Genomic DNA, 13,745 nt, shown 5'->3' on the forward strand with positions numbered 1-13,745 from the left:
GTAGTTGTGGGGATATGTGACGATAATAAGTAACAGAGTGAGGCTAATAGGCGTAAAGGTGGGGCGATAGTAGGTAAAGGTGTGCTTCTTCATGTATGGGGCACATTTGGTTGATCCACCCAAAGTATCAGAGAAGGAGGCGATGTGATGTGTTTTGTATATTTGGATATCCTGGGGGAGAAGTTGGCATGGAGAAGAAACAGGTGCCAGGGAGTTAGAGGAGATCTGCAACATGCATCCATACATCTAAGTTCATTGCGGGGCAAGGAATAGAAAACAGCAATAGTCGGAAGGGATGGATTGATCAAAAATTGATTGATTGAAGCAATATCCTTTCAAAAGTCAAATTGCCATTCGCTCTCAATCTCATTCGGGGAGAGGGGCGGATGTGGTGGGACTCAATTGAGCAAAGTCGTTCTTTTAATAGTGGTTAATATTCCATGGTAATCAATTAAAAATAAGTGTCTCATGAATGCTGATGTCCAGATAAACTGTTGTATCAAAAGGCTTTTCAGCTCCCAGCAATGAATTTCCTTATTGAGTTGTAATTGTCTCTCTGCACCCCCAGCAAGCAGAAAAGGAAGGAAACAAGAGGGAGAGAGGGAGGGAGGGAGAACAGCACAGAAAATGCATGCCGCTTGTTCTGCCTATATATCTACTAGAGTTGGGAATTTTACTGTTTGGGTTTTTGCCAGATTGCATTGATTTGCGGATGTTTTAACAAATGCTGCGTTGACTGTTAATTTCAAACGTGTTGTGTTGTGGTTGTTTAATTTAACTCAATTGAAGTACAACTGTGTACACATTTTACTCAAGAAGTAAACTCCAATGAGTGCAGACAGTTCAAAATAGTTCCGATTTTAGTGGTGTTAAAGTGGTGTCAAACTGCATGTGTACAGATGCACCCATAGAGACAGCCAGTGTATTTTGGGGTTAGATTACTACATGCCCCCCCCCCAGTGGTGCAGTGGGTTAAACTGCTGAACTTGCTGACTGAAAAATTGACAATTTGAGTCTGGGGAGTGGGGTGAGCTCCTGTTGTTAGCCCCAGCTTCTGCCAACCCAGCAGTTCAAAAACATGCAAATGTGACATCAATAGACACTGCTTCGGCGGAAGGTAACATCACTCCATGCAGTCATGCCAACCATATGACTTTGGAGGTGTCTATGGATAATGCCGGCTCTTTGGCTAAGAAATGGAGATGAGCACCACTCTCCAGAGTTGGACACGACTAGACTTAATGTCAAGGGGAAACCTTGTATGTCACTGTTTATTGCTTGTTTTTGTTTATGTGATTTATATGATTTGTATTGTATTGATTGTTTTATTTGATGTTTTTTTATTGATGTATTGTGGGCTTGGCCTCATGTAAGGCGCACCGAGTCCCTTGGGGAGATGGTAGCAAGGTACAAATAAAGTTATTATTATTATTATTATTATTATTATTATTATTATTTACCTTTATGTTTTATGGAGAAAGGACCTTGCATTATTTATTTTTCTCATAATGGCACAACTTTTAGCTTGTGGCAAATTCATGGAATAGGACACATTTTTAAAACAGTGGGCAGCAGGAAGCCAAATTCCACATATCGTTTCTGCAGATGTGATTAGACGTACACTGATGGAAGAGCAATCCCACCACTAATTGACACTATTCAATCTGAGAACAGCAGAAAGTCTCCTCACTATGACAAATACTGAAGCAGTCCAAAACTGGTCACCTGTGAACACCTGTGGCATGCGAAGGGAAGGTTCACGTCTATGAACAAAAATAGTACGCATGGCTGCGCAGGACACAGTAACCAAACAATCCTTTCTGTATGAGGAAATCAAAATGCATTTAGGGGATTTTTCTTTTGGGGTGGAGGGGAAAGATGACAGAGTGGGGAATATGACAACAGGTTGTGCACAATGTGGAGGAAGTGCGGAGAGATCTGATGCCCAGCTGCTTCCTCCCAGATCTTTAAAACTGATGTGTATGAGATTCCAGACAGCAAAAAGTATCTGAACTCTACATGCCATTAATGGATTGAATTCAGCGACTTGAAGATAGAGACAGCAGTCATGGGCTTAGATATCTTTAAAAGGAGATTAAACCATTTAGGGCACTTAGATCTATAATCCCTCCAAGAATGGACTCCAGCAGCAAGTGCTGATAGAAATAGAGCCGAAATGGAGTTACTAAGACAGAATAGGGACGTATCAGTGTGAGGCAGGGAACGTCCAGGTCCGGAAATCTTTTGGAACCACTCAGTGGGATTCAGCGAGCTCAGTGGATTGTTGAATGCCGGTTTAAGTCTTAGGGTTTGTGTATGGAATGGAGTATCCAGGAAAAGGACTGAAACTGGACTTGGAAATAGAGCACTTCCACTAGGACCGTGGTTCTCAACCTTCCTAATGCCACGGCCCCTTAATACAGTTCCTCATGTTGTGGTAACCCCCAACCATACAATTATTGTCATTGCTACTTCACAACTGTAATGTTGCTACTGTTATTAATCGTAATGTAAATATCTGATATGCAGGATGTATCTTCATTCACTGGACCAAATTTGGCACAAATACCCAATATGCACAAATTTGAATACTATTGGGGTTGGGGAAGATTGATTTTGTCATTTGGGAGTTGCAGTTGCTGGGATTTATAGTTCACCTACAATCAAAGAGCATTTTAAACTCCACCAACAATGGAACTGAACCAATCTTGGCAGACAGAACTCCCATGACCAACAGAAAATGCTGGAAGGGTTTGGTGGGCACTGACCTTGAGTTTTGGAGTTGTAGCTCATCAACATCCAGAGAGCACTGTGGACTCAAACAATGATGGATCTGGACCAAACTTGGCATGGATATTCCATATGCTCAAATATGAACACTGGTGGGGTTTAGGGAAAATAGACCTTAACATTTGGGAGTTGTAGTTTCTGGGATTTATAATTCACCATCAATTAAAGAGCATTCTGAACTCCACCAACAATGGAATTGAACCAAACTTGGCACACAGAGACTAACAGAAAATATTGGAGGGGTTTGGGATGAATTGACAGGGATTTAAGGGAGATGTAGTTCATGTACATCCAGAGAGCACAGTGAATCCAAACAACTATGACAAAGGGATTCCTAAGACCATCAGAACTATGTGTTTTCTGATGGTCTTGGTGACCCCACTGAAACCCCCTATGACCCTCCAAGGGGTTCCGACCCCCAGGTTGAGAAACACTGTCTTAGGGTTTGTTTACGGAATGGAGTATCCAGGGAAAGGATTGAAACTGAACTTGGAAATGAAGCACTTCCACTAGAGGTGGGATATGACAACATTATGTTGCTAGTTTCACTTTGTTGATGACTTTTACTTGTTGCAACACCATACTAACTTCCTTTCATATTGACAAGGAATTTCACTTCCATTGACTATTCCCTGCTAAGAGGTACAGTGTGGGTGATAGTCATCCTCATCGTGTCTTGCCGGATTGCTTCCTGTAAGCAACTGGTTGGATACTGAAAGGAACAGATGCTCTACTACATAGAGTAAAATCAGAACATGCAATGAATCAGACGTTTGGTGAAGTTAGATATTGGATGACAGCTCCAAGATCCCCAGCCTCATTCTGGAAGTCACTGTCTGTGAGGAATGTAATCTACCTACTACAAAACATTACAGGAAGGGGTAAACTTTCAAACACACTTTCCACCATTTGGCCCCTATGCTGACATGTCTCAGCAGCCATTTTCTATGCACATCTTTCCGAATTCAAGCAGATAATAACCTAAAGCAAAGTACAATTGGTTTTCAGTATCCAAGGATTCTGCATCCACAGATTCAATCACAGAAAATATTATCAAAAAAGAAATTCTATCTATCTATCTATCTATCTATCTATCTACCTACCTACCTACCTACCTACCTACCTACCATTTTACTACAGGATTTAACTACTTGAACATCCACAGATTTTGGGATCCATGGGGATCCTTGAACCAAGCTGTAGATACCAAGGACCCACTGTCCAAAATTTAATATTTTTGTTCCAAGAAATCAACCAAGAAAAGAAATTGAACCAAAGTACATGTCTTTCTTTCATCCTCTATAGGTGCCACCACTGCCAATGACGGTGCGCCGTGGAGATCGTGCTCCGGTCCCAATCCGGGAACACATGGCAATTGATGTGTCCCCAGGGCCTATCCGACCCATTGCCCAAATCTCTGCGTATTTCCCACATCCTGGCCTGGAAGGGGTGCTGTCCACACGAGACCGGATGAGAGGCCAAGGGGCAACAACTGTGTCCTCTGGAACCGGAGAAGGAGAATCAGCAGATGGAGACGATTCAGATGAGAACAGTGAGTGTGAACTAGCTTTTGGAAGGAAAGGAGGCACAAGTATTCTGGGTTCAAACCCTGTGAAGAGCAGCTGAGGGAGCTGAGGTTGTTTAATATATTGTCGAAGGCTTTTATGGGCAGAATCACTAGTTTGCTGTGAGTTTTCCAGGCTGTTATGGCTATATTCCAGAAACATTCTCTCCCAATTTTTCATCTGGATCTATGGCAGGCATCCTCAGATGTTGTGAGGTATGTTGGAAACTAGGCAAGTGAGGTTTATATACCTGTGGAATGTCCAGGGTGGGAGTAAGAACTCTTGTCTGTTTGAGGCAGGTGTGAATGTTGTAATTGGTCACCTTGATTAGCATTTAAAGCCCTTGCAGCTTCAAAGTCTGGGTGCTTACTGCCTGGGGGAATCCTTGGTTGGCAGTTGATTAGCTGGCCCCAATTGTTTCTTGTCTGGAATTCCCCTGTTTTTGAATGTTGTCCTTAAACCCCACTTGCCTAGTTTCCAACAGACCTCAGCTAGCACTTCCCAGGCAGCAATCAGCTAGGCTTTGAAGCTGCAATGCTATTAAATGCTAATCAAGGTGGCCAGTTGCAACATTCACACTTCCCTCAAGCAGACAAGAGTACTTTCTCCCACCCTGGACATTCCACATATATATAAACCCCACTTGACCAGTTTCCAACAGATCTCACAACCTCTGAGGATACCTGCCATAGATGCAGATGAAACATCAGGAAAGAATGCTTCTGGAACATGGCCATACAGCCTGGAAAACTCACAGCAACCCTGAGGATGTTTAGCCTGAAGAAGAGAAGGTTGAAAGGGAACAGGATATCCATGTTTAACTATTTGAAAGAATGTCACTTTAAGGAAGGGACAAGCTTGGATTCAAATTGCAGGGAGAAGCAATTCCACATAAACATTAAGATGTAAGAGGTGTATGGCAATGGAATATGCTGCCTCGGAGTGTAGGAGAGTCTCCTTCTCTAGAGTTTTTTAAGCTGAGGCTAAATGGATATCTGTTGGGAGTGTTTTGATTGTGTGTTCCTGATTGGCAGAATGGGGTCGGGCTGGATGGCCCTTGGGGTCTTTTTCAACTCTATGATTCTGTGATATTACCCATTTTCTTTCCTTTACATCCAAAGCATGCAACATGTGTCAATCCCCCCATAACTGTTTGCACTGCTATTGATTCTCTCCAGACACCCCATACCACAATTTCTGGCACGTATGCAAACACTTTGAAGCATTTGCCTTTATGCACAGACACGCACACACAGACTCCCTGCTAAGCGACGCGATGCAGAAGTCACCGTTCAGCCACAGTTCCCCCGCAACACAGCGGTCCTACTCTCCGACACTGTCGCCCACCCATCGCCCTGTCAACACACTGCGGGTGCTGACATACACAGAGATACAGAAACAAACACCGAGACACTCGAGAACCCTGCCCACACGAACACAGACAAAACACGGCTGGGGCTTCATGATCCGTGCGCCAGCCTTTTACCCGTAGCGAACCGCTGACACACACTTGACAAATAAACACACTATAGACCAAAGCCTTGTCAGTTGACTGTAGGCAGAGTGACAAACGCTTTATGCAAATCCCATCCATTCATGGTGGAGGGTGAGCCTCATCCAGGGATGCTCAGCTACAAACTGCTATAGGGACCTCCAGATCCAGGCAGGAAAAGAAGGATGGGAAAGAGCTGATGCCAGCCAGCCTTGTCTGGGGGCTTCCCAAAAGCATCTGCTTGGCCACGGTAGGAAGCAGGAGTCTGGCTCTGATAGATGTTTATGTCAGATCCAGCAGTGCTTCTTTTTGCATCCTTACAGGGACAGCGCAATAATGCAGCAGGATGAAGCAGGGCAGGGAGGGGAGTAGATGGAAACGAGGATGGCTGTCTGCAACATGGTGAAACAGGACCTTTCAAAACAGCAGGACTATGGAAGCAATTGAGTTCTACTTCAGGCAGCACAATGTCTCAGTTCTTATTTTCTTGCATCAACCCCTGGATTTCAACCCATGTAAAAATAGTGCTTGGGTAATCATAGAATCACTGAGTTAGAAGAGACCCACAAGGGCCATCTAGTCCAACCCCCTTCTGCTAGGCAGGAACACACAGTCACGTCATCCCCACGCCACTTAGCATCTGCTTAAAATCTGTCTTAGTGACTACATACACACAATGAACATAGAATCTTGGAAGAGACCGCCAAGGGCCATCTAGTCCAACCCCCTGCCATGTAGGAATGCATAATCAAAGCACTGCTTAAAGATTCCAGATAACCTCTTTATAGATCTCCAAAGATTGAGAACTCACCAATATTAAAAACTGCATATTCCATGATCAAACTGCTCTTAAGAAAGGTAAAGGTTTCCCCTTAATTAAGTCTAGTCATGTCCGACTCTGGGGGGTGGTGCTCATCTCCATTTCTAAGCCAAAGAGCTGGCATTGTCCGTAGACACTTCCAAAGTCATGTGGCCAGCATGACTATGTGGAGCGCCATTACCTTCCTGCCAAGGCGGTACCTATTCATCTACTCATATTTGCCTTTTTGAATTACTCAATTGGCAAAAGCTGAGGCTAACAGCGGGAGCTCACCCCGTTCCCTGGATTTGAACCACCAATCTTTTGGTCAGCAAATGGCTCTTAATAGTAAATAAATTTGTCTTAATATTTAGGTAGAATCTCTTCTCTTGTAATTTGAATTAATTGGTTTGTGTTCTAGTCTTAGGAGTATTATAAAGAGACGCTTCCTCTGTCTTCTACATGACATCCCTTCAGGTATCTAAATATAGCAATCATGTCATCTTTGGATGTGAATACACCATGACACACACACACACACAACTGGATCCATGTTGATGGCAAATTCCAAAGTTCGTATCATGGAATTAATTTTATTAAGCCATCCAAAGGGGCATCAAATTTTCCACGCAACTTTCCGACATCCACTCTTTCTTCATCAGGGAAAGACGGCTGTTTTGAAAATCAAGCAAGGGGGAAAGTTTGGCATTTTTTTGAGTCACACAGCCTGGATATTGTTTTGAGATGGAAAAGTCTGCATAGAGTCCAAAAGCTGTATACTCCAACTGGTCTTGAGCTCCCTGGGAACAACAAAAGGAACAACAAGTTCCAAGTACTGCAACACCAGCAGTCACTAAAGAACACATTGGGAAGGAAACACAACATTTCACTCCGAAAGAGACCAAACGGAGCGCATATTTCTGGGGACAAGCTCACACATACAAATGCTCACTCAGCCGTTGCCTTTGAACAAAAACAAACCCACACAAACTCACACCCTCGCTGACACGCAACAGCCTGCCATAAGAAAAGATAAAAATGTATATATATATGCTCCTACAGACAGACAGGCACATTCACCCGCACACAAACTCATAGACGAACCCCTGGGAGGAAAGAAGAAAGGGAAAACAGAGATGGATTAATGGGTGGGAGGAAGGGAGGGATGGGGAAAGAGAGGCAAAAGGAGGGAGAGAGATGTGAAGGGACACCAATGGACTGAGGCTGGAAGGGTGGATAGATGAAAGGGAGACGAGAAGAGCTAGATAAATGGCCATGCAGGCGAAGTGCTGCATTCAGATGGAGAGAAATTGATTTGGAAACCAAGAGAAGTAAACACACAGTCAGATCCAGAGGGAAGGGGGTAGAGGCAGCTATAGGGACCATAGGTAGAATGACAACGAAGTCCTGGCTGCAGTACAAGCAAACTCAATGTATGGAGGGGGATTAGGGGCTCCCCACTTTGTTTGCTCCTGACTTCAACACATTCATTAGGAATCCGTGCACAGAAGGCATAGGTGGACAGCTTCAAACATGCACCGCTCTCTCTTTGCATCGAGATCCTGGTTTTCTCAATGGTGCAAAGCAAGCATATGTGTGCAAACTCACACATTGAGAAGCTCTGTGTAAGTAGAGGTGAATGACACACGAAAGTTGGGATCAGGGACAGAATCCAGCAAAGGGTTCTGCCCAAGAAGGTGGTTGTCATGGCCAACTTTTGTCCTAGAACACAGGGAATTATCCTCGGAGTTATTTGGAGCATGTGAAAAGCAGAGAGCACAATATCTTCGCCCGTCAAAATGACAACTAGGGATTTAACATCTGAGATTACAGGGTAGGCCTTCCAGATTTCCAGGATGTGCTTTCTCGCCCAGCAGTTGTCCGTTTCTGGTTCTCCGGATATTTTGGATTTTAGCTCACAGAAGCCACAGCCAGCACAGCCAGTGGTATCGCAGGAGCAGAAATCCTAAATATCGAAAAGTTGAGGAACATTGTTGTGAATAACATTCTGTTCTCAATCCTTTAGAGTCCTTCCTTTTGAAAAACTAAAATTACACCCTGGAAGAGGACAAAAGAATAAGTCAATTCAGAGAGAGAGTGGATTAAAATGAAGGGAGATCCACCATGTTGGGATGAAAGTTCTCAGGAGTTTCATGCTTATCTAACCAGAAACCAAGAGATAATGACTATAATTATGAACCCTAGGTTCCACCCTGGGCCCAGTTATGTTCAACATTAATGACTTAGATGAAGGGCTAGAAGGCATGATCATCAAGTTTGCAGATGACACCATATCGGGAGGAATAGCTAATACTCCAGAAGTCAGGAACAGAATTTAAAACAATCTTCACAGATTAGAGGGATCATGGGCCAAAACTAACAAAATGAAATTCAATGGAGACAAATGCAAGATACTCCACTTAGGCAGAAAAAAATGAAATGCAAAGATACAGAATGGGGGATGCTTGGCTCGATAGCAGTACGTGTGAAAAAGATCTTGGAGTCACCACAATTGAAGGGAGATGTTGACTCTAAGCTGGAATGTGTCCAAAGGAGGGCGACTAAAATGATCAAGGGTCTGGAGAACAAGCCCTATGAGGAGCGGCTTAAAGAGCTTGGGATGTTTAGCCTGCAGAAGAGAAGGCTGAGTGAAATGATGAGGGCCATTTATAAATTCAAGGGAGATGTTGACTCTAAGCTGGAATGTGTCCAAAGGAGGGCGACTAAAATGATCAAGGGTCTGGAGAACAAGCCCTATGAGGAGCAGCTTAAAGAACTGGGCATATTTAGCCTGCAGAAGAGAAGGCTGAGAGAAATGATGAGGGCCATGTATCAATATGTGAGGGGAAGTCATAAGGAGGAGGGAGCAAACTTGTTTTCCGCTGCCCTAGAAACTAGGACACGATGGAGCCATGGCTTCTAACTACAGGAAAGGAGATTCCACCTGAACATTAGAAAGAACTTCCTGAGAGAGCTGTTCAGCAGTGGAACTCTCTGCCCCAGAGTGTGGTGGAGGCTTCTTCTTTGGAGACTTTTAAACAAAGGCTGGATGACCATCTGTTGAGGATGCTTTGAATGCGATTTTCCTGCTTCTTAGCAGGGCATTGGACTGGATGGCCCATGAGGTCTCTTCCAATCATAATTCTATGATCCTCTGCATTTTGGTTCCAGGAAAACTCAATGGATACCAAAATCCACAGATGCTCAACTCCCATTATATACAAAGGCATAATAAAATGTTGCCCTTTATATCAAATAACACAATCAAGGTTTGATTTTGGTTTGAGGGGCTGTCGATAGTAATCTTTTCAAACTATGGATAGTGAGATATGGATAGTGCAGACTTCATGGATACTGAAGGTTAATTGCAGACAGTCATAATCCTTTGATGACATTTTAACTGTCATGTAATCCTGAAATCTGAAGTCTGATGCACCCAGTTTGTAGCTCTTATAACAGGCATGGGCAAACCTCAGCCCTCTAGGTGTTTTGGACTTCAACTCCCACAATCCCTAACAGCCTACCGGCTGTTAGGGATTGTGGGAGTTGAAGTCCAAAACACCTAGAGGGCTGAGGTTTGCCCATGCCTGCTTTATAAAGAAAACACAAGCAGGCATATGTGGGGAGAAACCTCAATTAAAAAGGGCTATTTGATATGAATTTTCCAAGAGAGAATTGTGATTAAGTGATATATCAATCGGGGGTGACACCCGAAAAATTGCCAAAGATGTATAAGGGGAATTGGAATATTTGATGGAAATATGGGAAACAAGAAGGGATAGTTTATCGCATGCACTGGACCTGTAATAAAGCTGAAAGATATTGGACACAAATATGTCCATTGATTCAGAAAATATTAAAAGACTAACATAGAACGAAAGCCTCAACTTTTTCTCCTGGGACTGATGGATGACCAATTAGATAGGAAGCGAGTTCTCCAAAAGATAACTACAGCAGCAATATGATTATATGCTCAGAAATCGAAGGGTATAATTATACCTACTAAAGAAGAATGCTATTAAATATGAATGAATTGGCAGAGATGGATAAGCTGACAGTTTTGGTTAGAGATGAGTTGTTTAGTAACTTTAAAAATAACTGGAAGAATCAATAGACTTTTATGGGAAGGAATGATTATAAAGATGATAATTGGACAAAGTGTAACAATTGCATTTAAAATGAGGGAGTTAGATAGGGAACTGTATAAAAGCTAGTTAGAAGTGATGTTATTGGGTTGCTGTGAGTTTTCCGGGCTGTATGGCCATGTTCCAGAAGCATCCTCTCCTGATGTTTTGCCCACATCTATGGCAGGCATCCTCAGAGGTTGTAAGGTCTCACAATCTCTGAGAATACCTGCCATAGATGTGGGTGAAACATCAGGAGAGATTGCTTCTGGAACATGGCCATACAGCCTGAAAAATTTGCAGCAGCCAGTGATTCCAGCCATGAAAACCTTTGACAACACATATTATTATTGGGTTGTTGTGAGTTTTCCAGAGTGTAAGGCCATGTTCCAGAAGCATCCTCTCCTGATGTTTCACCCACATCTATGGCAGGCATCCTCAGAGGTTGTGAGGTCTCACAATCTCTGAGAATGCCTGCCATAGATGTGGGTGAAACATCAGGAGAGAATGCTTCTGGATCATGGCCATACAGCCCAAAAAGTTCACAGCAGCCCAGTGATTCCAGCCATGAAATCCTTTGACAACACATATTATTATTGGGTTGTTGTGAGTTTCCCAGGCTATAAGGCCATGTTCCAGAAGCATTCTCTCCTGACGTTTCACTTGCATCTATAGCAGGCATCCTCAGAGGTCTGTCGGAAACTAGGAAAATGGGATTTATCTATCTGTGGAATGTCCAGGGTGGGAAAAAGAACTCTTGTTTGTTTGAGGTGTGAATGTTGTAATTGGCCACCTTGATTAGCATGTAATGGCCAGCTAACACCTCCCAACAAAGGATTCCTCCAGGTAGGAATCAGCCAGGTCTTGAAGCTGCAAGACTTTGCAATGCTAATCAACATGGCCAATTGCAATTGCAGGCATCTTCAGAGGTTGTGAGGTTTATTGGAAACTGGGCAAGTGAGGTTTATGTACACTGTCCAGTGTGGGAAAAAGAACTCTTGCCTGCTTGAGGCAAGTGTGAATGTTCCAATTGGCCACCTTGATTAGCATTTAATGGCATTGCAGCTTCAAAGCATAGCTGGTTGCTGGCTGGGAGATCCTTTGTTGGGAGGTGTTAGTTGAGGTCTGTTAGAAACTAGGCAAGTGGGGTTTAAGAACAACACTCAAAAAAAGGGGGATTACAGACAAGAAACAATCAGAGTCAGCTAACACCTCTGAATTTTATTTATTTATTTACTTTGCTTGTATACCGCAGTTTCTCAGCCCGTAGGCGACTCAACGCGGTTCACAATAAGAGCAAAAAGACAATCATAACAATATACAATTTAAAAACCATTAAGAGCATAATATACAAAGTAATGCCACATCAATAACAACACATTAACGTCTCGTAACTAGAATCGTGATCCAATTCGTCGTCTATAATTCCGTTCCTATATTCATCGTATTCATTGCACTGTTTATCCGAATGCCTGTTCAAACAGCCAGGTTTTTAGTTTTCTTCGAAACACCATTAACGTAGGAGCTGATCTAATGTCCATGGGAAGGGCGTTCCACAGCCGAGGGGCCACCAGAGAAGGCCCTGTCCCTCGTCCCCGCCAGCCGTGCCTGTGAAACGTGTGGAAACCTCTGGACTTGAGCAGATAAGGGGGTCGAAATGTACCTTATATAATTTCCACTCTTGGGATTCCACAGTATGGAGCTTTGACAATTAATATGGCATAATCTGAACCGATTGAATTTAAACTTACGCTTTATCAATATGGTTTATTTTAAGGTGTTTTAGCCATACACACACAGACACACATATATATAGTTTGAATGGTCCTGTTTTCAATCTATATATTTTATCTGTGTTGTACCCCGCTTTGCGGAGAGGTGGGTAACCCCATTTATTATCAGCATTCCTCTTTATCTTGTAAAGATATACTCTCAGTCAGAAAGGACTAATAGTGAACCCTATATAAATGCCAACCTAGCAGTTCGAAAACATGCAAATGTGAGTAGATCAATAGGTACCGCTCCGGCGGGAAGGTAACGGCGCTCCATGCAGTCATGCCGGCCACATGACCTTGGAGGTGTTTACAAACAACGCTGGCTCTTCGGCTTAGAAATGGAGATGAGCCCCACACCCCAGAGTCAGATATGACTGGACTTAATGTCAGAGGACTACCTTTACCTTTTTATATAAATGAAAGAATTCTGGCCCAGGAACACAGTCATGAGGGAGGACCTAGAAAATGGTAAAACTCAATCACATGTCGTCGCAAGTTTGTAGTCCTCATCAAGGACTTAGATAGGCAGATGGGTTTGTTGGCAGGGAAACGTCCTTCCCACATTGGCCTCTTTGTTTGCCTGTCACTCTATTCTGAACAAAGGATTGCCCCAGGCAGTAAGCAACCAAACCTTGAAACTGCAAGGCCATTAAATGCTAATCAAGGTGGCCAATTGCAACATTCACACTTGCCTCAAGCAGGCAAGAGTTCTTTCTCCCACCCTGGGTATTCATATATAAACCTCACTCGCCTAGTTTCCAACAGACCTCACAAACTCTGAGTATGCCTCCCATAGATGTGGGCAAAACATCAAGAGAATGCTTCTGGAATATGGCCATATAGTCCAGAAAACTCACAGCAACGCAGTGATTCCAGCCATGAAAGCCTTCGACAACACATTGTTGTTGTTGTTTTTGTTATGTTCAATATGTGGGGTATGTGAGTGTTTTTCTTTGAGGTGTCATGTTTTGAGTGTATGTAGACGTCTAACAAAAAGTATAGGACAATTCTGTGGTGGCTATATATATATATAAGACTGCACTCTAAGGAGCTTACTACAGAGAGCAGAAACAACATAAATGATGCATACTTAGGCATATTTCCATCATGAGCATGACTTATGCAAGTCACAGCATCGGGTTTTATTGGTACCTTTATCAGGTTAGCTGGAAAAGAGGGATGCGGCGCTGCTTAATGTCA

General features: G+C 43.2%; 1 protein-coding gene across 4 annotated transcripts in view; it reads left to right on the forward strand.

Annotated features, from left to right (window-relative positions):
• The window catches only part of DOC2A (double C2 domain alpha), an 84,783-nt gene that overhangs the window by 51,711 nt on the left and 19,327 nt on the right, over positions 1-13,745 (forward strand). For all 4 annotated transcript variants that reach the window (XM_060780245.2, XM_067469833.1, XM_060780243.2 and 1 more), the window contains exon 2: positions 4,096-4,342. In XM_060780245.2, coding sequence (XP_060636228.1) covers positions 4,111-4,342 — 232 coding nt within the window. In that variant the 5' untranslated portion in view covers positions 4,096-4,110. The remainder of the gene's footprint in view (positions 1-4,095; positions 4,343-13,745) is intronic.

The sequence above is a fragment of the Anolis sagrei genome, chromosome 6 (genome assembly GCF_037176765.1).
Source record: "Anolis sagrei isolate rAnoSag1 chromosome 6, rAnoSag1.mat, whole genome shotgun sequence".
In the NCBI taxonomy this organism is placed as follows: domain Eukaryota; kingdom Metazoa; phylum Chordata; class Lepidosauria; order Squamata; family Dactyloidae; genus Anolis; species Anolis sagrei.